Here is a 27,587-nt window from a genome sequence, read left to right as displayed (position 1 = left end):
AGTTTACTCAATGCTAACACAGAGACCAATATGATCAAACAGAATGCTGCCATCAACTGCAAGGGTGACGCCATACTATTAATAGAATTTTAACTTAGTTATTAAACATAGAGGAGCAGATTTGGTTTACATAGGAGGTATAGCTGTGTGACACATTCTTCAGACAATTTCTTGGATCAGGTAATACCAAGTGTCATGCTCTGCATGGATATGTATTATTCTTCTTCATTGATATTATTGAAGGACTGTGCAGGTATCGATCTGTGACACAGCCTGCCTGCACGGAATAAACATGACTTGGTGAAATGAGAAGCATTGCAATACACAGTAATTTCTCCTCTGTATACTTATTTTTAAAAGAAACAATTAGAAGGGATAAAAACTGTTACTGTTTTGTCACAAAGCTAAATAGTTAGTATGATATAATTACCTAATGATGTTCTGGCTGGTACTGCATCCTTATTGATCCAAAATGATACCCAGGATAAAACAACAGTCAATGTGCAAGGGATATAGGTCTGAATAGTGAAGTAGCCCATTCGTCTGCTAAGATCGAAGTACACGGACATCACAACATAATCTCCTGCAAAAAGATAAAAATAGAAGACTAATCTTTCACTCATAATAAAGAAATATTGGCTCGGAGAATGAATGCTGCTAACCTCTCATTAGGCATACAGCTGTCAAATGAATTAAGTGTGGTAATTTAAAGTAATTAGAAAATCATTTCAGTGTCCTTTAAAGGAAATATTGGATTTGTGCAAGCAGGGCAAACAACTGCATTTCTCTTCCACCAATTAGTTTGAAGAATCCTTACTATGACATGCAGTTTAAGAGTTAGAATGTGTAATTCAACATAATTGTATGTAGAAAGTGAAATATCCACTTAAATCTGAAATCAAAAACACAAGCTTTTTTTTTCTGGTGTGATTATTGGGTATCTAATGGATACATACCACAATGTCATCTTCTCCCTGAATCTCTGGGCAAAGTATTAATGTAGCATGGCTTCCACAGGAGCAGGCAAATCAGTCAGGAACTTTTTGAACTTCACATTTTACACTAGGCATGTTTGAATGTTAGAACATGTTATCAAAGTTACTCCATAATAATTATAAATATCAATAGCATTGTTATTACCTTACTGCATAACATGGTATAATTTCAAATAATTATAATACTGTTACTACATTTACGATCGAGTTTTCCAACAGGAATATTTCTGTCTACAGAGATGGGAAAAAGTAATTTTGGGGTTTTAAAGAAGGATTTCAGGCTATATAAATAAATGGTATACCACAGAGAGGGGACATGCAAAATAGAAGCACAACTTTTGTTTCGTCTATTAGTGAAAACTTAATAAGTTTTTCTTAGATCCTTGCTAGATTTTCTTAGAGAAGCTTTGTCTCCAGTTATAGGGTCAGAAGGGCGTAACACTGAAGCCAGGCCCAGAAAGATATCATATGTTTATTTGCAACATCTGTATTTCATAAATTGTGTTCCAAATATTAGTCAAAAATATTCTATCCTTCCCGACTTACTTTGTGATCAAAGAATAAGCAAAATTAGTAATTAACTTAAACAAAAGCTATACATGGGATTCAAAAATGGTACTAAAAGAAGGGTCCAGACCCGAAATGTCAGCCTTCCTGCTCCTCTGATGCTGCTTGGCCTGCTGTGTTCATCCAGATCTACACCTTGTTATCTCAATGACCTGATGCAACACTTGTTTTCCCTTCACTTCATATGGAGCTGAAGTGGCAATAGAACATCCAAATAAAACACGACATAGGTCAACAAAATTGAGATTGTTCAGGTCTTTGTTATCAAGAAGTAGAAGTCTACTCAAACACAAAAGTGTTCAATACTAACTCACATCTCAGTCAGGAAGTTATCCAGAGATGTCAGCACAAATCTCAGCTGACACTTCAGGATTACTGCATTATCAGAGATGACATCTTTCAGATGAGATGTTAAAGCAAGGTAATAAATGTGTTGGAGAAATTCAGCAGGTCTAGCATTTGTGGAGAAAGAAACAAAATTAAAGTTTCAAACTGAAAGACTCTTCTTTGTTAAGATCCACAGGATGATTCTCTAGGGAGCTGTACAAGATTTCTGGAGAGGAAATGGGAAAGAAAATTAGCTGAAAAGAAACTGCAATTAAGAATAAACAGCATCAAATGCTGAGAATATGCAGCACTGAAATAGTGGACTCATGCATAAAATTAAAAATCCTACAACTTTGACACAAGAGATTAGAAGGTGCTTTCTTTTCTGGAGTGATTACATGGAATTTATTGTCTGTAAAACGAGTTAGTGCTATTTTGAGAAAAGAAAAGTCTTCGTAAGTAGTTATTTAAGAATCTGGATAGATATAGAAATAAGAAAAAATGCTTAAGTAACTCCTTGACAATAACGATCTTTGGCTTACATTAACAATATTAATATGCACTCAAAAACTAGAATGTGTTCAAGTTTCACCTCTTAGTAAATGAAAACAACAAAAAAGAGCATTCGGCACTTAAAGGGTTACCACTGAGGGTTTTCAAACTGGATCAATTCCTGAAAGAGCCTGTGTTGGAATTTCTATTCATGTATACCATTTTATTGAATCAAGATACTGTCCTCAAATTGCAATAAACTTAATGTTACTCTGTCGATGTGGAATTTAAAGTTAGACAAAACTGTCAGATTTATGGCAGTTATATTGGAGTAATTAATGGGTGCAATGTTCTCCTTTCTCCTAAGACGAGATTATTTTTTGTTCATGGGATGTGTGCTTCACTGGCTAGGCCTTTATTAATTTTCCAGCCTGAATTGACCAATGGGCTGTGAACAATCAAGCACTTTGCTATGTGTCTAGGGTCACATATAGGTCACACCAGGTAAGAGCTGCAGGTTACCTTCCCTCGAGGAAGGACTTTAGTGAATCAAATGAGTGTTTATAACAATTGACAGTCATTAGATGGTCACTATTGGGTACTTTTTCTATTCCTGGTATTTCTTAAATTCAAATCTCACCATCTTTCATGGTGGGATTCAAACACACAGCCAGGAGCATTAGTCTAGCATTCTGGTTTACTAGTCCAAAGATATTACTATGTTAACACTACCTTCCCATGTTGTAAATATCCTTCCAAGTTCTTGAATAAGGGTCACTTCCTTCAAACTTCAAATTTCAATGTAATATTTATTTTTAAATATATATCTCACTGGATATGCTTACATGAGATCACTAAGGAAGTCAACAATGACTTCCTATAGCAAATCTCTTCTTGTACTAATTTTACATGATGAAATGCTTGGAAACAAATCTGGATCATTAATTGATGGACATATATAAGATTAACTGATCTTTGCTCAGCAATTTGTCTAACATCTGTTATTCCACTGGGAACTTTAAGAAAATCCTTCAATAAATATGTTAGGTCATGCTTAAGAAGCCATAGATCTTCATCATTAAAAGATCAATAATTTGAGGCATTCATTCCAAAATATTTACAATGGCAGAAAAGTCAACTGTGTCAATATAATATTTTCGACCCAGATGTGCTGTGTAGGTGAATGCCTAAGCTGAGCTATAGTACGATTCAATTTTGACTCAGAGCTTTGGTATATCTTCTGAATTGTAGGCAAAGTATTTTAATGCATGAGATTCTTGGCACCATGACCCATGGCAACCTTTCTCATGCAGTTCTCTGACCGTCATCTCATTAATGCTGCAATTGATCACATGGCAGGAGAGGTGAAAGTTCTTAACACTGCTGGGATTTTACCATAATTTACCAATGTTACCATAATTGGCATCACATTTAAAGCCCAGTTCCACAACGCCTCAGTTGCTGCAAGCCAGGAACTGCCCTTCACACTGTGGTCCTGCACTGTCATCTCCAAGGATATGGAATAGAAAGGCAACTTAGCTGCTCAGTTTGATGTTCGATGGGCAAGGTGGTAGAAAGGACAGCAGTGCAAAGGAGGCAAGGGTATCAGATGCATCAGCATGGCCTGAAATAGCAGCCTGGGTCAGTGCAGCGTCTTGTGTGAAATACAGCATTGCAGGAAGAAGGTTAATGATCATCTGTGGTCCACATGGGGAAGTGCAACCATTTTATTTCTACTACCTCGTACTCATAGGGCCACCATTCACTCTAACTCTGCCACTGTACACACGTACTATCAAGGTTTATGAACTACCACTTGCACTATTGCATGCATTATGTTTACTCAGTGGCTATCCCCCCATCTCATCCTCCAAAAGAACGCATCCTTTCTACCTTCTGTACTTTCTACTCACTCACTGGGGAAACCTCACTACCTATCCTGTTTCTGCATCACCACTAACTGCTTTTCTATCCACTATCATCATACACAGTCCATCTTTTTGTCTCATTGAAGGAAAAACTAGTCAACTCACTGGATTGATATCTCCACAGCACAATGACTGACATACCTGTAATACCCAGACTAATTTCAATTGATTTGCATGACTGGTTATGGCCCAAATCCTGGACTGCACCTGGTAGGACCAGGTGCCACACTAACCATGGTCAGAGCTTGAATGGGACAATCCTCTTGACTGATTGTGACAGTACCCCTGACTGGCTGAAGTTCCTGTAGACCCCATTAAGGACTGATCTCCTCTGATTTTCACACATAACCATTTGGTTGAAGTACATGCAGTATGTTTGCTGTGTAAGCTGTTAGCATATGCTGTAGATGTGATATTTACAAGGGAAGTGCCATGCAGCAGCAATATGTCCATTTCTTTGACTGTTCAATCCTCCAAACCATTACAAGCTGTCTGACTCGACCTGTACACTAAAAAGTAATACAAGCCAAAGACTTGTAGCTTTCAAATAAATGGTATGTGATTAAGTCCTAAGGAATGAAGCAAAGAGCTATAAGGTCCATCCTGTGTCACTGCATGAGATACACGCATTCCTGCTTACAAAATTATCCTGCAGAAACATGTAAATTGTAAATGCCCCGAGATCTAATTTGAAGTTCTTGGGCCGTATTGGCCCAAGAGCTCATCAGATGTGATGAGCCTGGTGATTTGCCCATGCTATCTTGTTAGATGCAGGGTGGAAGAGGACAGTATCTATGGAGCATGAAGGGATGTTGTAATGAAGACAGACTTACGTGAAGGTCAGAGGAAGCAACTAGCAGACTGCTGCCAGCTGCTCACCATGCTGACTATTACACTGGGGATTGAACTTTAGGGGAAGCAGAAAAGAATTTGAAGCTGCATCGAAATAAGGCTGGTTGGGCTTATAATGGGACATGAATATATGGTAGTAAGATTGATATTATTAGCAAGATTCTGAACTAGCCATTTAAAGCTTAAGGGAAAATTGGAATTTCTCTTCTCAAAGTCAAGATTTTGACTTTTTTTTCATTTCTTATCATGAGTTTCAAGAGAACAGAAAATTCTGCCCATACATCGAGAAATAAGCTGATCCTTCTGTTGGTTTCAAAGTTTAATTCATAGAACAAAAACTCATCCCATTATAAACACCACTCTTTGAGAACTCAACATTGTAGGACAGGGTATGGGCGAGGTCATAGTCTCAGAGTCATAGAGATATACAGCATGGAAACAGACCCTTTGGCCAGCTCATCCATGCCGACTAGATATCCTAAATTAATCTGATCCCATTTGCCAGCACTTGGCTCATATTGCTTTAAACCCTTCCTATTCATGTAGCCATCTAGATGCCTTTTAACTATTGTAATTGTACCAACCTCCACCACTTCCTCTGGCAGCTCATTCCATACACACACTACAATCTGCATGGCAAAGTTGTGACTTTGGTCCTTTTTAAATCTTCCCACCTCAACTTAAACATATGCCCTCTAGTTTTGGACTCCCCTACCTGAGGATAAAGACATTGGAAATTCACCCGATCCATGGCCCTCGTGATTTTATAAACTTCTATAAGGTGACCTCTCATCCTCTGATACTCCAGGGAAATTAGTCCCAGCCTATTCAGTTTCTCCCTTTAGCTCAAACACTTCAACCCTGGCACAACCTTGTAAATCTTTTTAAGTTTCACAAAATCTTCCCTACAGCAAGGAGACCAGAATTGCACACTGTATTCCAAAAGTGACCTAATCAATGTCCTGTACAGCTGCAACATGACCTCCCAACTCTGATACTCAATGCACTGACCAATAAAGGTAAGCGTACCAAAAGCCTTCTTCACCACCCTGTCTAACTGCGACTCCACTTTCAAGGAACTATGAACTTGCACTCCAAAAAGTCTCTTTGTTCAGCAACACTCCCCAGGACCTTACCATTAGGTGTATAAGTCCTGCCCTGATTTGCCCTACCAAAATATAGCACTTCACATTTATCTAAATTAAACTCCTTCTGCCACTCCTCAGCCCATTTGCCCATCTGATCAAGGTTCTGTTGTACTCTAAAATAACCTTCTTCGCTGTCCACTACACCACCAATCTTGGTGTCATCTGCAAACTTACTAACCTACGACATTCACACCCAAATCATTTACATAAATGACAAAACGCAGTGGACCCAGCACCGATCCTTGCGGCACACTGCTAGTCACAAGCTTCCAGTCCAAAAAGCAACCCTCCACCACCACCCTTTGTCTCTTACCTTCAAGTTAATTTTGCATCCAAATAGCTAGCTCTCCCTGTATTCCACGTGATCGAACCTTGCTAACCAGTCTACCTTGTTGAATGCCTTATTGAAGTCCATATAGGCAATGTCCACCACTCTGCCTTCATCAATCTTCTTTATTACTTCTACAAAAAACTCAATCAAGTTAGTGAGACACAATTTCCCACACACGAAGCCATGTTGACTATCCCTAATCAGTCCTTGCCTTTTCAAATACATATAAATCCTGTTCCTCAGAATTCCCTCTCATAACTTGCCCACCACTTGCGTAAGGCTCACCGGTTTACAGTTCCCTGCCTTTTCTTTACCACCTTTCATAAATAATGGCAACCTGTTAACCAACCTCCAGGTTCCCAGCACCTCACCCGCAACTATTGATGGTACAAATATCTCAGCAAGGGGTTCAGCAATCACTTCTGCAGCTTCCCACAAAGTTCTGGGTGCAAGCACTAGAATGTTTCTGCAAGATTTAAAGATCTGCACAATATGGAAGCAAGATACAAAAATACAGGAGGTTTCAAACACTGAGATGCATTTTTCCATGAAGTTGAGCATTATCTGCATGAAGTTGCATCAGCTTACATGGAGATTGGCTGGTACATAACGTACTAGCTATTACCTCATGCATGGCAACTTAATGTTACAAGAGTAGTAACTATCAAGCTCAGATAGGAGTTGTGAAAGGTACCTGCTACACCTCTCAATAATGGAGCTACAGCAAATATGTTAACTGTTTTGCAATAAGCTGTCTTCAATCTCTTTTACAGTCCAAACTAGAACTGCTCCAAAGAACTTTTGCTGGCTACGTTCTTTGATTCAAAATCACATGCAATATTACCATTAAAAACTGTCAAATAAATCTAATTTCTCACTGTTTGTATTTGTCATTATGTCCCAAAATGAGCTAAAAGATGACACCCAAGTTGTACAATGTTGAATGTGAATAGTTTTATTTCTCATTCTCTTCTTTCAAACGCAGGCTGCATTATTTCCTAGAAAACTAAACAATGAAACTTCATGATAGTTATACAGGAACTCTGTCCTTCTTAAACCCATCCTATCTTTTTATTGTCCACACACATACAAACACACCCACACACACACCTCAAATATTGCCACTCAGCGGAAGAGAGTGATCTCATAGATAGTGTATTGGGTACCAGAGAAAACGACTGAAGAAATATGATCTCTATGGAACATAGAGACATACAGACACAGACCCTTCAGTCCAACCAGTCCATGCCGAATATGATTCCAATCTAAACTTGTCCCATCTGCCTGCTCCTGGCACATATCCCTCCAAACCTTTCCTATTCGTGTACTTTTGAACATTGTAATTGTAGCCCCATCCACACCTTCCTCAGGAAGTTCATTCCACACACGAACCACTCTCTGTGTAAAAAATTTGCCTCTCACATCTGTTTTTGATCTCCCTCCTCTCACATTAAAACTGTGTCCCCTGGTCTTGAAAACCCCCATTCTAGGGAAAAGACAACTACCATTTACTATATCTATACCTCTCATTATTTTATAAACTTCTATAAGGTCACTCCTCAACCTCTTACGCTCTAGTGAAAAAAATGCCCCAGCCTATCCAGCCTTTCCTTATAACTCAAATGTTCCAGATCTTTCAACATTCTGGTAGATCTCTTCTGAAGCCTCTCCAACTTAATAATACCCTTCGTATAACTGGGTGACCAGAACTGGATACAGTATTCCAGAAGAGGCCTCACCAATGTCCTGTACAACCTCAACATGGCTTCCCAACTCCTATACTCAAAGGACTGAGCAAGGAAGGCAAGTGTACTAAATACCTTTTTAACCATTCTGTCTATATGTAATGCAAACTTCGAAGAATTATGTACCTGCACTGTTAGGTCCATCTGTTCTACAATACTACTCAATGCCCGACCATCAACTATATAAGACCTACCCTTGTTAGCTGTACCAAAATGCAATACTTCACATTTATCTGGATTGAACTCCATCTACCATTTTTCAGCACATTGACCCATCTGATCAAGATCCCTGTATAATCTTAGGAAACCTTCTTCACTGTCTATAGTGCCACAGATTTTTGTGTCGTCCACAAACTTACTAACCATGCTTTCTATATACTCATCCAAATCATTTATGTAAATGACAAACAAAAGTGGACCTAGAACTGTTCCCTGTGGAACACCGTTGGTGACAGGCCTCTAGTCCGAAAAGTAACCCTCCACCATTACTCTTTGTCTCTTGCCGTTAAGCCAATTATGTATCCGATTGGCAAGCTCACCCTGAATCCCACGTGACCGAACTTTACTAATTAGTCTACCATGCAAAACCTTGTCAAAGGCGTTATTAAAGTCCAAGTAATCATCTATTACTCTCTCTCATCAATCTTTTTGGTCCTCAAATAACTCAATCAAGTTTGTGAGACATGATTTTCCTCACCCAAAACCATGCTGACTGTCCCTAATCAATTTTTATCACTCTAAATATCCATAAATCCTATGTTTTAAAATCATCTCCAACAATTTATCCACAACCAAAGTCAGAATCACAGGTCTATAGTTCCCTGGATTCTCCCTACAACCTTTCTTAAACAAACGTACAACATTAGCTGCCCTCCAGTCATCAGGCATTTCATCTGTCGTTACAGATAATACAAATATTTCTGCAGGGATTCTCACAATTTCCTCATTTACTTCCCACAACTTTCTGGGATACATTAGATCGGGTCCTGGAGATTTATCCACCTTTATGCTCTCTAAGCCCTCCTGAATGTCCTCTTCTATTGAATTGAATCATTTATTGCCACGTGTATTCAATATAAAATAAAGTGAAAATTGAGTTCTGTCGCCGTGCATAGGCGTCATTCACATTAACTTAGAATAAAATAATTTTAAAAATCTTAAAGGGAGTCCAACTTTTCCTTCTCCGCCGCTACAGTCCCACTCCAGGCCTCCCAGCCCACACTATGCCGCTGGAGCCAGTACCTCACTCCACACAGAAACAAGCGTCCTGCTCTATGCTTCATAAGCCGACTGACTGACTCTGTAGTCACACTCCCTCTGAAGACACTGCTGCCGCTCTGGAGCCCATCGAAGCAGCCTTTCCACTGGAGAGCTCTCTTCATCAGGTAAGTTTGAGAAAAGAAAGGGGAAAAAGGGTAAAGAGAAAGAAAAGAACAAAAAAGAAAAATAATGCAGATGAAGAGGACAAGCCTGGACGCAAGAGCCCAGACACTGCCTACTCCACGGCCACCATCTTGACTAGATGTGAACTGTTTTTAAAACATCAAAATTTATTTTTCTACATTCGCTAGCCTCCATTTCTTTCTCCACAGTAAAAACAGATGCAAAATATTCACTTAGTATCTCTCCCATCTCCTGGGGTTCAACACAAAGATTTTAAGAGGCCCTGCTATCTCTCTTTAGTTACCCTTTTGCTCTTAATGTATTTGTAGAATCTCTTTGGATTATCGTTAACCTTATCTGCCAACGCTATCTCATATCCTCTCTTTGCCTTCCTGATTTCTTTCTTAAGAATGCCCCTACACTCTTTATATTGATCAACAGTCTCAATTGAACCAAGCTATCTATACCTAAAATAAGAGTCTCTTTTATTCTTGACGAGAACCTCAATATCTCCAGTCATCCATTATTGTTTAATCTTACCAGCCTTACCCCTCACTGTAACAGGAACATAATGCCCCTGAACTCTTGTCATCAAACTCTTGAGAGCCTTCCACTTGTCAGACATCCTTTTTACCTGCGAACGATCTACTCCAGTCAACTTTTGAAAGTTAAAGACCGAAAGAACTGCGGACGCTGTAAAGCAGGAACAAAAACAAAGTTGCTGGAGAAGCTCAGCAGGTCTGGCAGCATCTGTGAAGGGAAAAACAGAGTTAACGATTCAGGTCCGGTGACCCTTCCTCAAAACTTGTAAATTCAAAACGTAAATTCTGTTTTTTCCTTCACAGATGCTGCCAGACTTGCTGAACTTTTGAAAGCTCTTGTCTCATACCATTAAAAGTTGCCTTACTACAATTAAAACCTTTTACTTTTATGGAAGGATTATCCTATTCCACAACATTGTGAAAACACTTTCAACTGGAGAGCCTAGTAATCCAGATATTTTGTTTTTTTTCAGATTTCTTTTGAAAGAGGTAAACATAGCTGCAGGCATATGCTGACAAAAATGGTGGGTCAAATGATAAAACCCTAATCAGCTATTTTCACTGGGTACACAACTGGACAAATGTGTGTCAGTCAATGCTGCCGATCAACTGCAGGATGCAGCTTGCAGCTAGCTGATCAAATTTATTGCTGTAAGGAAAAGGCTCTCTCAGCTCAAATATGATTACGTTGGCATGAATATGATATCCACTTCAAACACATTTAATAATTATATCATACATAAGTTTCAGAGTTCAAACACCATATTCTGATGCCAAGATGAAGCATGATGGCATATTAAATATAGAACACAAGTATTTTATTTTATTCTTCATAGAATGTGGGAATTGCTGGCAATGCCAGCAACTGTCATCTATCCTTAACTGGCCTTCAGAAGCTGATCGTCTTGAAGTTCTGCAGTCCATGTGGTGTGGGTGTTTCCACAGTGCTGTTAGGAATGGAGTTTGGATTTTGATCCAGTGACAGTGAAGGAACAAGCAATGTAGTTTCAATCTGGATGATGTGTGATTTGGAGGGAAACCCAAAGGTAGTGGTATTCCCAGGCATCTGCTTCCCTTGTCCTTCTAAATGGCAGAGGTTTTGGAAAGTGCTGTTGAAAGAGTAAATTGTTGGTTTGATACAATTCATTTTACACACTACTATGACTGTTCATCAGTGGCAGAAGCAGTGAATGTTTAAGTTGGTGGATGCAATGCCAATCCATATGATTGGCAACTTAAACATTCATTGCCTCCACTACTAATGTCTAATCATATGGATTGTTCATCCTGGATGGTACCAAGATTCTTTGACAGTAGAAAGTAGAAGTAATCACTTTGTAGATAGTAGAAAGGCTTTAGGAAATGTGGAGATAAGTTACACACCTCATAATTTCCAGTCACTGACCTATTATGAAAGTCGCAGTATTTATATGGTTTGTCTAGTTCAGTTTCCAGTCAAAAAGTAACCCTCAGGATGTTGACAGTTGATGATTCAGCAATGTCAAGCAATGCCAATTAATGTGAAGGAGAAATTATTGAATTCTTTATTGTTGGAGATGGCCATTGCCTGACATGTATGGCATGAATATTACTTGTCACTTTTTAGACCAAGCACAGATGTTAGCTAGGTCTTGCTGCATAATGGATATAGACCAATCCAGGAACTGAGGTTTTATGAATTGTTCCTGCTGTGATAAAATGTACGTGCACCTTTCAAGGACATACTTTAAAATGCTGTCAATCACAGTATCAATGTACGAGTGATATGCAGTAGTCCTTTGATTCTCAATTCAATCTAGTTTTGTCAATTTAGATAATTTAGCTTGCATCAAAGGATCCTTAAGCCATGTTGTCTTGTTGCGCAACTACAAAATTCACTTAAGTTTGTTTGAATCAATATATCTGGAGGCAGATTTTCTGAAGGAAAAATTATCGAAACAATAAATAATTGTCATTTTTAGTGAGCTTCTTCAAATTTACTAGTTTTTCTTAGCTTGCTGTCTTAGTGCTCACTCACTTTGCATCTACTTAAATGATAACAGCATCTGTGCCTTGCTTTGTCTTACCTTTTTGCATTTTGCCAGCACACTAAGAACATGCAGTCTGACATACTTAGGGTCTTTGCTGCTCAGTGCAGTCACAAAGCTAAGCAGTTTATCATGGTTGTCAGCAGTGATCAGTTAAAGGAGTAGACATGTTGCTGTGTGACACCATGCTACACCAATGTTCACTGTTAGCATGTGACAGAAGCTTAAATAGCGAACATACTGTGCATCAACCAAATGGCCGTGTCTCAAAGTCAAAGAGTAGCTGATCTCAACTATGTCATGGGGACTGTCATCAGTCAGGATTACACAATTAGTCTGGGATACGTCTGATCTCTGTCCAGGGGCTTGGATACAGTCAGGCAGTGGTATAGAGTAGTCACGGTCAGGAGTTTTGTATCACTGCAATCCAGAGAGTTGGCCATGGTCAGCCCTACTGGTCCAGTACAACCAGTCTAGGAATTGGCAGGAATAAAGAAGGGAGGTGCACAGAGATCAGTCAGCGATCCAGCCACTTATCAGTTGAGACTGCTCATCCAAGTCAGTCAAGGGGATGTGCCACAGTTAGTACTTGAAATCTGCTTACTGAAAGTGAAATGGGTAACAGGGGCAATTTTAATGAAATGATATTGCAGCAAAACTATACCATTCCAGTCAACAGCTGAGTTCACCAGATACAGCAGGGTTAGCTCATGATGCTCTCATAAATATTTCCTGTATATTTGCATTTGTGCGGTGAGGAACAAAATTGAGTAGAGGAGGACATTCTTAGATCAACAGGTTTCCAATCCATTTGTAGTAAATCTACCATGTGACCAATGAAAAATAACAGGGTAACATTGCCAGAAAATACTTTTGTCATGAATACACTTGTAATATTTTACTGGCAGGTTTCTAACATCCATGAATATTCACAACAGAGAGAAGACCCTTCTCTGCTGTCTTGCTTAAGAATAACAATTGGTAGGTTTTTGATTCAATGTTTTTCTAACTATGTCCATGGACTATGGGAGCAGATTAGAAACAAATTTCTCTGATCTGTGTTGCCACAATATATCATGCTTGCCACCATTAATTAAGTCTATGGTCATTGTATGTAAGCCATAAATAATGTGTTCCAAATGTCTTGCAGCAACAGCATAATTCTGTCCATCTAAGCTTCGTCCATGTCTGTAATGGAGCAGGAAGAAATTTGTGCCTGACAGATAAAAATACAAATATCACAAATAGCTTTTCAGCACTGTAGCATTAAGTGACTTGTATGATTTAATCTTGTCCTTAGTTACCTGCACATGAATAGAATGTAGTCAGTGGATGGAATGTTGTGGATTGTTATAAACTATATAATTGCTGTTAGAGGAGCAGATGGCCACATCTATGTTATTAACAAGAGCCTGCACTTCTGGAAATTCTGCCACTTGGTGAAAATGCTGGACTCTTTCCATTGCTTGAAAAAATCAATTCTGTTGGCAAAGAAAATTTTTGCTTCTTTTTAATGCATCGGTGCACAAAAGATGAACAATCTGACAAATATCATCAGTGATGGCTTGGGATGATCCAATAGTACAAAATTGTAATGCTCTGATTACCTTCACATTTACAGTGCTGACCCTTGATGGAAATTGTCTTGGGGTTATTCCTGAAGAAATTCAATGACAGCATGCCATAGAAAGCATTGACAATGAAGGTAGATTTCTGCCGACAAAACTAGGCTTAATATATTGTTCTTGGCTGACAATGTCTCGAATACAATTGCACCTGCCTTTCTTCTCTCCTCAATAAGTCTGCACTGTCACAGGAATTCCTAAAGGAAATATCACATTGCACAATTAGTTAGGGTCTCCTTGATAACTAAGTCAGTCTGATATTGTACGTGGACAGAGTGCTTTGTAATGAAGCACAAGCAGGTTGATACAAAACAGCCCAGACCATACTAAGCTTGTGTAGTCTTCAATGAAATAGTAATTGAATGGTGCAGGAAGAATTCTTTACAGTCCATGGTGAGTCTTACTTTGCTTTATTATGATTGATTATTTAATTGATCTACCAAAATTAATTTACTCTGAATGGACAGTCCTTCTCTTCACCTATTCTGACAATGAACAGTTTTGAATTGGAGCTTATACAAAATGTACAATACTGTGGATGCAGAAAATCTTCAAAATGTCACATTTGTCTCAGACCATTAATATTGGAGAGAGAGAGAAAGAGATATTGCCAGACGTGCTGAATATTTCCAAATCTTTTTGGTTTTATTTTTGACCTAGAACTTATTTATTTGTGTAGTGCTAGCCAGTGGTGGTACTTTATTGAATTTATTATGCACTGTGCTAAGGCTGTGGTCACCAGATTTTTAATATTACCACTCATCTATTCAGTTCAGTGCTCAACAGTAATTCCAGCACGTGAACACGAAAACACATTGTGAAACATAATTGTGATTTGTCCAGCTAAATGCTAAATTCTGCACCATTTGGCATAGAATGTGTACTATACATGGCACCCACATATAGGATGCTTTGGCACTCATTTATGCCTCCGAATGGGGTCTGGAGTTAACCAACTTATAAGCCATTCAATGAATTTTGGAGGCAGTTAACCAATGTCTCTGCACCAAGATTAAAATTATTTGATGTTTAGTGACTTAAAACTCCAGATTTACTCAAATGCTGTGTGTTAATCAATTGAAGAATGTATTTTTCTCTGACAAGGACAGAAATAACTCAAAACACTCAGCAGGTCAATCAGTATCTGTGGCAAGAACATATAAGTTAATGAGTAGGTTCTTCATTGGATTTTTAAAGTTCTTTGGAAGGATCTGTACCTAAAATATTAATTGACCTATACAAGACCAAAATATCATGACCACTGGAAGCCGGAACTAAAAACAGAAGATGCTGGAAATACTCAGCAGCGGAAACAGAATTTGTAGGGAGAGAAACAGAGTTATTATTTCACATCAATGACCTCCCTGGCTTGCTGAACGTTTCCAGTATCTTCTGTTTCACTAGATTTCATTCATCTGCTCTCTCAACAGATATTGATGAATCTATTGACTGTTTTCAGTTGTTGCTCTTTCTGTTTCATGTTTTCAGAATTTTGTTTTTTATACATTCACTGGATATTAATATCAATAGCCAGGCCAGTATTTGTTGCAACTACATTATTGTGGGTCTGGAGGCCACACTAGGTAAGGCTAGTAAATTTCCTTGTCTAAACTGCATTGATGAACCAGATGGGTTTTTCATTTACTCGACAATCAGCAATGAATTCATGGACATCATGAAACTCTTAACACCAGACTTTTTCATTTAGTTGAATTCAAATTCCACCATCTGCCATAGTGGGATTTGAACCTGGGCCTCTAGACTAATTGTCCAGTGATAATACCAGTAGGCCATCGCCTCCCATGAAATAGAGATTAATAGTTTTGTTTTATTTTTGCTTAGAGTTCTCACTAACATTACCAGGACTGTTATTTTAGACTGGGATTCGACAGCCAGATTATATCAGCTTGTACAGGTATGACTGACAACTGGAAAGATATGTATAGTTTTGAGAATTGTGCAAATCAGATACTATTGCTGGAAAGTTCTAACTGCAAGTATTCCAGCAATTCCTTCAGTTGAAAAGGCTATAATTAGGTCACAATTTTCCACATGATTTATGAATACAACATATTTTAATTCCCCACTTCATAAAAATGAACTGAACCACTTAATTACTCCTTCATAACTGTGCTACTATCAAGCATTCCCTCTGGGAGAAGTTTTAGTTTGGGTTATGTCATGCAGATAGAACAATTCATTTGAGACTCATTGTCATGAAGAAATTTCACTAAACTGAACATAACAATTTTCCCCATTAAGTACAGTGTTATTTGGAACTGTATACAACTCTTTGTTTGAAATACAGGAAACAAAAATTACTTTTAGCTACCTCTCTATCACTCACCTTTTTTAATCTATTTGCTTCTGAAAAGTGTTTGATAACTCTCTTTGAGCTTCCAGTAGAGCAGCCTGTAAATATGGCACAACCACATATTCTTGAGCCTGAGAAAACAAATGTAACTTGACAAGCATTTCCAAGTCACATTTCAAATCATGAACAATACCCAAGAAATGGCTGCTATTGTTGACATTAGACTTCAGATGCCTGTCTTGTGAAGTAATCTGAAAAGAAATTGTTCATTTCTTTGACTCTGAAGCAAGAGGCTAGAAATAATTTGGGGTTTGGAAGGAATGTGGGATAAGGGGACCATTACTGGATCAGTAATGCAGAACCCTAGGCCTTTTCTAGTGACATGGGGTACAATCCCACGAGGGCAAAGTGAAATTTGACAGATCAGCCATGATCCTACTGAATGACAGTGCAGACTAAAGGGATCAAACATCCTGTTCCTGCTTCTAATCAGATCAGCCAGAATCTTATTGGAAAGCAGAGCCCTACTTCTGCAAATGTATGATTGTCGCTCAACTCTATTAAATGGGCAGATAAAACTACAGGGAATCAACCAAATCACAAACTGAGGAACAGTTGAGAAGTAACATGTAGAAAGAGTTAAAAGCTTTTATGTATCGGTGAGAATTATTGGGAGTGTAGTCTTGGCTTTACAAATATGAAAAATTTGCTAGGTTATCCAGTTGTACATGTGTAGAAGGAGCATGACCAGGCCAAATACCTGAATTAGTCTTAAGTAACGCTGTCAGAATGAGATCAAGTATCTGGTTATTCTCTGCTACCTGCATACCACCACATTTCCAGCTTGTGCCTTAGATGTGCAAGAACCTTTCCAAACATTTCAAACTCAGCGGACCAGATGTTCCAAACCCACTAAGCAAACCATGTCAGGAAAGCAAAAAAAAAATCAGGTGTGGACAATTGCAATTTCAAAGCTGCAACACCACACTGCCACCTGCTATTGTCCAGGTTGGGGAACATGGCACAATTGAAGCAGCAATTTGAATCCCTGCTGGAAATTCAAGTTTCCTTTCCCAGAAGAGGTGGTTTCCTGTGGCTGTGGGAACTCTTCCAGATAAATCAGGCTGTGAACCTAATGGGTCAAGTTAGCTAGATAAGTTTAAAACATCATGCCAATGCTCCTCATATTGCCCTTCTCCTCTCTAGCTCTTCTACTCCTCCCATTCAACTCTCATGCCCATTAGCATCTCTATACTTATCCTCCAGTATCCAATACTTATTGAACCAATGAGCCATGTTATCCATCTGGAAAATCAATGAAACAGCCCTAAAACTGCCAAAAAAAGCAAGCACATTTTGAAAATCTTTTTTTTGAAAAAGAAAACTGTTCATCTTACAGCTTCTTCAAACTGATAATCAAACACAGGCTTTCATAATATTAATACAATTAACTAATTAGTGGTAGACAGGGATACGACCACTGCACCACACGAGCCCCTGTAATTAATTAATCTAAACTTCTAATCTTGTCCATATTGGTAATGAAAACTCATCAAAGAAAAAATATAATGTATTATAACTTTAAAACAACCAAACCAAGTCCGGGCCTCTTCCTTGCAACTGCGTAGAAGTTGCCTACATGGCTGAGTCCGTTATCCATTCTTGGCACACAGTCAAGCATCTGACAACTATAATCAACAGAAATAAGCTGGGCAATAACTTGACTCAGGAGTGCCAACACCAAGAGGAAAATCCAGCCCAGAATATGTTAGGAAAAAGAATAGGGGAGACAGTGGCATAGTGGTAAAGTCGCTTGGCTGGCAATTAGAGGCCTAGCTGCTGTGAATTAAAATCTCACCATGGCAGCTGGTAGAATTTAAATTTGGTCAATAAATCTTAAACTATAAAAATTTGGTCCCCAGTAGTGGGGATAATGACAGCTATGATCAAATTGTGTAAAAGTCCTTCTTGTTCCCTTCAGGAAAGGAAATCTCTCATTCTTACCTGGTCTGGCCTACATGTTTCTCCAGATCCACAGCAATGTTATTGATTCTTCACAACTCCTTGAAATGTCTTATCTTGCCACTCAGTTCAGGGGCAACTTGGCCACAGCAACAAATGCAGGTTTTGCCAGCAATGGCCATATTCCATTAAAGAATAAAAATAAGACCAGGTCACTCAGTCTGTCAAGGCTACCCTGTTATTCAGTTAGAGACTAGCTGATCTGTATTTTACCTCTGTATTGGTTTTTGTTCCAATTTTCTAAATATTCTTGGTTCAGTTGTCAATGCTATGCTCAACATAAAGATTGGCGACGGTGTGGATCTGAATTTATTCTAATTATATGTAGGATTTTCAGTAGGCTGAAGAGGATAGTGTTATCCTATAAAAAGCCAACTGTACAAACGGTGGAAGAGTTTGATGATAGTTCACGCTGCAGAAAATGTCACTCATGTTATTCTTTGGGAAACAGGTATTCGTATGCAAAATTGTACTTCTGTTATCAGGAATTGCCTTCATACTTATACAGTATTTATAGGAATGCTGTTTATAAGCATTATTTAGGAGAACCTTCTGGCTTATGAGACCACTGGGTTCTCAAATCAATCCGTCATGACATCACTGGATCCATGAATGCCCTGCTATTTTGAAAAGATCTATGTACTCTACATCTAATGGATCCTTTCCCCCTTGGAAACTGCTAAAGTTGCCCTCTCTCTCGTAAACCTGGCATTTATCACTTCTATGACGAATCTCTGCACTATGTAGCTAACTCCCCACTGATATGGCCTGGAAACATGCCGTGTAATAAAAAAGTTAAAGCTGTTGTGACATTCAGAGCGACTGGGAAATCATTACATTTGTGAAGGTGGTCTATCGACCAGCCTGCAGCAGGTGGTATAGTTCATTCACTGCATTTCTTTTGAAGTGATAATAATAGGTTCACTCAGACATGCCTGGGACTACATTCAGTCCCAGGGATGCCAGAAGAGTTGATTAATTTACCCTCTGATATTCCCGTACACTTGAAGATTGTTTCTCCTCATAAAGTGTTTCTTCTCATCTAGGATATGAAGGCCAGTTGGAATCCCCAAAGTAATTTTCATCCTCCCATCTTGGCTGGTAACACCTGCTGCAACGGCAATAAATAGGAGTGTAGCTGAGCGTGATTGGCAGAATTTCAACTTTCCATCAAAATAAAGTTTTTATAGTGCTCAAAGTGGCAATATAGGTAGTTAAAATACTTAGTGGGATAAATTGTGGTAAAATTGATGCAATTCAAACTGGGGAGAGCCACCTTTAATGTAACCCTTCAAAGAAAGCTGGATACTTTCAAGTAAATGTTCCATCACACAAGGATGAACAAGACACTGAGGGAACAGTGTGCTTCATCACCCACCCCATATCAAACCTCAACACAGGCAGTTGCCCAAGGCTGGAATCAAACCTGGGCCCCTAGCACTGTGAGGCAGCAGTGCTAACCAATGAGCCACTGTGCCATTTTGTGGTAAGTGACACACCTCCTGGTTCCTCAAAACCTATCCACAATTTGAAACGTATTAGGAGTATGATAAAATAATCTTTATATGTCTTGATCGTTGTAGCTTCATCAAAATTCAAGAAGATTGACATCATGAAAAGCAACACAACCAGTTGACTGGCATTCCACACCACAACCCAAATTTTCTCTCCCTCTACCACTGGTTCACAAAATTGCAGTATGTAGCACCTACATGACTCATTACAGTAACACGCCAACAATTCATTGACATGGTACCTCCTAAATCTGCAAACTCTACTACGGAGAAAGACAAGAGCAGCAGGAGCAAGAGAATATCACACACTTGGCCAAGTCTCACATTCTCCTGATTTTGCTTTATCATTGCTGGAATGAAATTCTGAACTCCCTCCAAACTGTGGGAGGACCTTTACCACATAAATTACATGCTACATTTTCAAGAAGAGATTTACCATCACCTTCAAGGGCAACTAGAGATGAGAAATAAATGCTGGCCTTTCCAGTAATACAACATGTGAATGAATACATTTTAAAACAAAATTTTCCAGCTCTTTCCCTATAGACCCAGAAATTTTCTTTTTGACATACACAGCAAATACTTTTTAAAAGTTAATATTGAACCTGCTTCTACTTCAGTCAGGTATTTCAATTAATAACTTAATGTGCAACAAATTCTCATCATTCCTCTAGTGTGTTATCAATTATTTTTCAATCTGTCTCTTTTGGTTACTGGTGCCACTCTAGCCATTGGGAACCATTTCTCCTTATAACCTCTATCAAAAACCTTCAATTTCAATAATTGTGTAAAACACCTCTTCCTACAACTTATACTTGCACAGTGCCGTTAACATAATGAATTGTCCCAAAGCACTTCACAGCAGTGTAGAGCCATGTAAGGAGATATTTACACAGATTATCTCAAAGGTTTTTTGAAACAGGTCAGTCTCAAGAAGTGTCATAAAGAAAGTAAGAAAGTTAGAGAGGTGCAAGGTGGGTAGTCCAGAACCAGAAGCTTAGCCAAACGAAGCATGACCACCAATGAGGAAGCAATTAAAATTGCATAAGAAGGCAGAATATGAGGAGCTTTGCCACATCCAGGGGAACAATCCCAGCTTCCGTGGCTCATCAGTCAAAAGAGCTTATTATTCTACACAAGGTCCAAGCACTTTTGAGGCATGTATTGATGATAAAATAATGAGGAGAAACCAAAGAATTTAAGTATACTGAGATTCCTTTATCGCTAAGTAAATTATGAACGCCCTCCCAAAATTCAAGACACAAACTGTTACGGTTCAAGAAGGCAGCTCACCATGACCTTCTCAAGGACATTTATGAATGGGAAATAATTATCGACCTCACCAGTGATACACAAATCCCATGAATAATTATGAAATCATAATGTATCTTGGTGATCTTGTCAGTTTAATCTTTTACAACAAACTGTTACAATTTTTTTTTAAAAAAGACTAATCAGGACATGGAGCATCACTAGCAACACTAGCATTTATTTCCCTTGGGAAGATGGTGTTGACCCACCTTCGTGACAACTGAGTCACTTCCTAGATCATTTCAGAAGAGCTAAAGACCAGACTACATAAAGAATTCTTCCCTAAACAACATTAGCAAACCAGACAGGTTCTTTACAACAATCCAGTCATTACATGGTTACAATTACAGATGCATTTTTAAGTTGTAGGTTTATTTCATCAACCGAATTTAAATTCTCCAACAATCTCGGTTGGATTTGAAAGAATCTCTCTGGATTTCTAGTCCAGTAATATCTACCATACCAAACCCTTACAATTAGCACTCTATTAAAATCTAAGCAACTATAATTAATTAGCATTAAATTGAACATGATTTCTCCTTTTTTCTGTCTAGTAATATTGTTTTGATTGAATATTTTTGTTCAAATATTGAGTGGAGCAACACTACTGTGGAAATTGTCTGCAAGGGTTGCCAAAAACAAAAGAAGCTGAATAAATATCAGTATGGCTAGTCATTAACCCTGCATGCATCAAACATATTATCACTCCTACCAAGCAGTTCTGCCAATAATTACACCAGCAGTCAACCCTGAATGAAATATTATTTAGAAATGCATTGAAATTCTCAATGGCATGCTTATAAGGATTTCCAACAGCCTATTGTATCATGCAATTTAAAACAAAAGGATAAGGGGACAGGGCAAGAAACTGAGATGGAAGATTAAACATGAACTTATTGAAAGGTGGAGCTGCTGCAGGACCATGTGGCCTACGTCTGTTCATATTCCTATAGATATTTGCTCTTAGCTGTCTGTGAAGAAGTGGATCAGGAGAAAAATGTTGCATTCAAAATCATGGCCTTCTGCGTCAATAATCAAAATGATCAATCTACTTATGACTAACCCTGTACATTACATTCTGAAGATCACATGTATCATCCAAATCAGATTTTCACCTAGAAAGGCAGAAAATTACACTCGTCTTGCAGTAGGATAAAAATAATACATTAATTTATTTATAAGTAGAATTCATAGGACACTGATAGACACAAAGAATGTCTCTTCCTTCGAAAATATCAAAAAAAAAATCAGTGCACAAGAGAGTAAATGCTTTCTCTCAGAGAAAATTGTTCATATAATTCATAGGTCTTTTAGATGATGCACTAATTCATAGATATGCATAAATATAATAGCATTATAGAAAGAAGCAAGCAGGTGTGAGCATAAATATTATCATGGATCTGTTGGGATGAATGGCTGATTTGGGTTGTAAATACTAAGTAATGTTATTTAATAATAATTCAGAAAATGTATGCTACAGTAGTGCTACCAATTATGCTACTAACTTTGGTCAGGGACCCAGCTGGAGTTTGTAGGATCAGTGTGAGAAAGAAAACATAGAAGCATAGAAAATAGGAATAGAAGTAGGCCATTCAGCCCTTCAAGCCTGTTCTGGCATTCAAAATGTTCATGCTGATCATCCAATTCATTACCCTGTGCCTACCTTTCTCCATATATCCTTTGATCCCTTTATCTTCAAGAACTATATCTAACGCATTCTCAAAAATATTCAAAATTTTGGCCTCAGCTGCTTCCTGTGGTAGAGAATTTCACAGGTTCACCACTCTCTGGGTGAATAAATTTCTCTTCCTCTCAATCCTAAATGGCTCACAATGTGTTCTTAGATTATGACCCCTGGTTCCAGATCTCCCAGTCACCAGGATTATCCTTCCAGCATTTACGCTGACTAGTTCTGTTAGGAAATCACCCTCAATGTTCTAAATGACAGTGAATATAACCCTAATCGATCCAGTCTCTAATCATGTATTGGTCCTGCCAACCTAGCACTCAATCTGGCAAACCTTCTTCACACTCTCCCCATAGCTAGAACATCTTTCCTCACTTAAGGAGCTCAAAACTGCACTCAATACTCCAGGTGTGGTCTCACCAGGCTCATGCACAATGTCACTATGTAGGGCAACATATCATTTGTTTCCTTCGCTGCCTGCTGTACCTGCATGTTTACTTTCAGTGACTGATGTACAAGAACACCCAGCTATCCTTACATCTTATCCTTTCCCAATCTATCACCACTCAGTTAATAATCTGCCTTCCTGTTTTTGGTAGCAAAGCAGATAATCTCACATTTATCCACATTACCCTTTATCTGACAAGCATTTACCCATTCATTCGTATTGTCCAAATCACACTGAAGTATCGCTCCATCCTCCTCACAGTTCACTCTCTCACTCACATTTGTGTGGTCTGCAAACCTGGAGACATTGTTTAGTTTCCGCATCTAGATTATGTTTGTGAACATCTAGGACACAAGCACAGATCCCTGTGGTACCCCACTGTGGATGCCTGTGAAGTACACATAGAAAAATATTAATTGATTCTTGGTCTTTGTTTCCTGTCTGTCAACTAGTTCTCTGTCCATGTCAGCACACAACCCTGAATCTGATGTGCTTTAGTCACAGAGTGATAGAGATATACAGCACAGAAACAGACCCTTTGGTCCAACTCATCTATGCCAACCAGATATCCTGAACAATTCTAGTCCCATTTGCCACCATTTGGCCCATATCCCTCTAAACCCTTCCTATTCATATACCCATCCAGATGCCTTTTAAATGTTATAATTGTACCAGCCTCCACCACTTCCTCTGGCAGCTCATTCCATACATGCACCATCCTCTGCGTGAAAAGGTTGCCCCTTAGGGCCCTTTTAAATCTTTCCCTTCTCACCTTAAACCTGTGCCCTCTAGTTCTGGCCTCTCCCACCCGAGGGAAAAAAAAACATGTCTATTTACCCTATCCATGCCCCTCATGGTTTTAGAAACTTCTATAAGGTCACCACTCAGCTTCCGACGCTCCAGGTAAAATAGCCCCAGTCTATTCAGCCTCTCCCTATAGCTCAAAACCTCCAACCCTGGCAACATCTTTGTAAATCTTTTCTGAACCCTTTCAAGTTTCACAACATCTTTCCCATAGCAGGGAGGCCAGAATTGATTGCAGTATTCCAACAGTGGCCTAACTAATGTCCTGTACAGCCGTAACATGACCTCCCAATTCCTATACTCAATGCACTGACTAATAAAGGCAAGCATACCAAACACTTTCTTCACTATCCTAACTACCTGTGACTCCACTTTCAAGGACCTATGAACCTGCACTCCAAGGTCTCTTTGTTTAGCAACACTCCCCAGGACCTTACCATTAAGTGTGTAAGTCTTGCCCGGATTTGCCTTTCCAAAATACAGCACCTCACATTTATCTAAATTAAACTCCATCTGCCACTCCTCAACCCATTAGCCCATCTGATCAAGATCCCGCTGTACTCTGAGGTAATTTCTCTGCTGTCTGCTAGACCTCCAATTTTGATGTCATCTGCAAACTTACTAACCATACCTCCTATGTTCACATCCAAATTATTTATATAAATGATGAAAAACAGTGGACCCTTCTGGCACATCACCGGTCACTGGCGTCCAGTCTGAGAAGGAACCTTCCACCACCTCCCTCTGTTTTCTACCTTTGAGCTGGTTCTGTATCCAAATAGCTAGTTCTCCCTCTATTCCATATGATCTAACCCTGCTAAAAATTTCACATGCTAATCTCTTCTGTGGGACCTTATTGAATGTCTAAGTAAACCACACTCACTGGTGTCCCCTTATTAACTCTACTGGTTCCATCCTTGAAAAATTCCAATAGATTTGTTGAGCATGATTTCACTTTTATAAATCCATAGACTCAGTCCAGTACTGTCACTGTTTACCAAGTGCTCAGCTACTAAATCTTTTAGAATGGACTCTGCCATTTTCTCAACCACAAATGTCAGGCTAACCAGTCTATCATTCCTTGTTTTCCCTCTACTTCATTTTTTAAATAGTAGAGTTACATTTCCAATCCATAGGAAATGTCCTGGAGTCTACAGAATTTTGAAAGCTGATCACATCCACCATTTCTGGGGTCACTTAAGTATTCTGGGATGTAGATTATCAGGCACGGGGGGTTTATTGGCCTTTAAGCCCATCAAATTCCCCAAACTACTTCTCTACTAATACTGCTTTCCTTCAGTTCCTTCCTGCCACTAGACCATGTGTTCCCCAACATTTTTGCAAGGTGATTTGGGTCCACCTTTCTGAAGGCAGAGCCAAAGTATGTATTTAACACAACTGTTTGTTCTCCATTACAACTTTTTTTGTTTCTGACTGCAAGTTACATATGTCTTAATTACACTTTTCCTCTTCACATTCATGTAGAAGCTTTTACAGTCAGTTTAAATGATGCTAACAAGCTTATTTTAATGTTCTATTTACCACCCCCCCCACCCTAATCAATGCCTTTATCCTCCTTTCCCGAAATCTAAACTGCTTCCAATCTTCAGGTCTGCTGATTTTTTTTGGCCAATTTGTATGCTCCTTCCTTAGATCTAACATTATCCCTTATTGCCTTCGTTAAGCATGGTCAGACAACCTTTTCCATTTTCTTTTTGAGCCATACAGGAATGAGCAATTGTTGCAGTTATTCCATCCACTCTTTAAATGTTTGACTCGGTGGCTCAGTGGTTAGTACTGCTGCCTGACAGTGCTAGGGACCTGGGTTCGATTCCAGCCTTGGGCGACTGTCTGTCTGGAGTTTGCACATTCTCCCCATGTCTGTGTGGGTTTCCTCCAGGTCCTCTGGTTTTCTCCCACAGTCCAAAGATGTGCAGGTTAGGTGGATTGGCCATATTAAACTGCCCACTGTGTCTAGGGTGGGAAATATAGGGATGGTGTAAGGGATGTGGGTGGGATGCTCCTCAGAGTGGCAGAATGGCGTGCTAGCACACTGTCGGGATTCTATGACAAAGTGAATACTAATAAACAAGGAAGGTCTGTTCAAAGATTTAAGTCAAAAGTCAATATTGGAAGACAAGTCACTTAGCCTGACATCAGTTGTTGGTAGACTCCACAACTATGTATAATGTACTTTACATATACTTGTGATTGAAGCCAATCTGCTGCAGATCCTGTTTCTTTCTGTGACAAATAATTATTCAGATGTTCAGCACCACAGACAGCTGTTCAGCTGGCAAGCAACCAAAGCAAGAACATATACACCGAACAAAAACAGCCTTTCACTGTGCTAACCATTCATGTTACATCAGTGACATTTTAATAGCAAATTTTACTTAATTAGTACATTATGGTTAGGTACAGTGTTATTCCATTATTGTTGGTTTAAAGTTAACTTATACACAAAATCCTGCTTTCCTAAATGATTGCGAGGTCTCACAGAAAATTGAGTTTTGGAGTTGCGATCCAGTTTTTCCGTAATTAGGAGATAGAATAAACAATCCAGCAAAAAAAAAACAACCAAGATAAATTAGAAAAAAGAAGTGCAGGTGGGAGCTATTTTCTGAAATTGTTGTTCAAGTACAAAAGAAAAAAGAGAAATACAGCAGAAAGTTGGAGGGGTTCGGTTGTGGTGGAGGTAATTGAATTCTTTCTGAAGATTTCTGTCTCCCATCACATTGCAGTCTTAAAACATTTCTTGAAAAACCTATTACTTTAAACAAGCTTTTGTTCACCTATCCTAATATTTCTTTCCATGTCTCATTGTCCAGTTGTCTCACTGCATCTCAGGAACATCTTCCACATTAAGGACAGTATACAATATAGATTGTAGTAGTTAACAGGGAATTTTATTCTTCATTGAACATGCACTATAAATTACATAGCAACACTCAACAATGACATGGACATATTTTTAAGGTTACTATTATCAACTATGATAGAGAACATGGTCTTTAAAAAATGCAAAATAATCTTCACACAGAAATTGATTCACATTTGCACATTTTTAAGCATACATAAAGTAAATTTTAGCAACAATTTACGGCATGACTGAAAAGAAGCAATGCTTCAAGATTTAAAAGATGTTTACAGTACTTTCTAAAATTAGCTATAGTGTTGGCTAGTTATACGATTCTCTCAATCTCACTCATACAACCCATTTTCACACATCCTTTATGAGCTCTCACGTTGTGTTAGCAACTCCACACCAAATAGAGATTTTGTTAGTTCTATCAGATTACTGATTTATTCTAAAACACTTAACCATCAACATTCTCTTTAGTATAATCAACGCTTATTTTTGGAAGTTCAAATTTTTTTTTTTAAGTATGATCATCCTGTTCAGACCACAAATCTTTGTCCTCCATCTCTTTGTTTCTTCTTTCTCAGACTAAATAAGACTTTTTCCTTTATTCATTCACAGGATGAGGGCGTCGCTGTCTAGGCAGCATTTATTGCACATCC

General features: G+C 38.7%; 1 protein-coding gene across 1 annotated transcript in view; it reads right to left on the bottom strand.

Annotated features, from left to right (window-relative positions):
- The window catches only part of gabrg2 (gamma-aminobutyric acid type A receptor subunit gamma2), a 114,104-nt gene that overhangs the window by 24,991 nt on the left and 61,526 nt on the right, over positions 1 to 27,587 (bottom strand). The window contains exon 7 of the mRNA XM_020529132.2: positions 431 to 583. Coding sequence (XP_020384721.1) covers positions 431 to 583 — 153 coding nt within the window. The remainder of the gene's footprint in view (positions 1 to 430; positions 584 to 27,587) is intronic.

Source organism: Rhincodon typus, chromosome 12, assembly GCF_021869965.1.
Source record: "Rhincodon typus isolate 14 chromosome 12, sRhiTyp1.1, whole genome shotgun sequence".
In the NCBI taxonomy this organism is placed as follows: domain Eukaryota; kingdom Metazoa; phylum Chordata; class Chondrichthyes; order Orectolobiformes; family Rhincodontidae; genus Rhincodon; species Rhincodon typus.
Note: the sequence above shows the minus strand (reverse complement) of the source record. Positions and strands in the feature narration are given on the sequence as shown.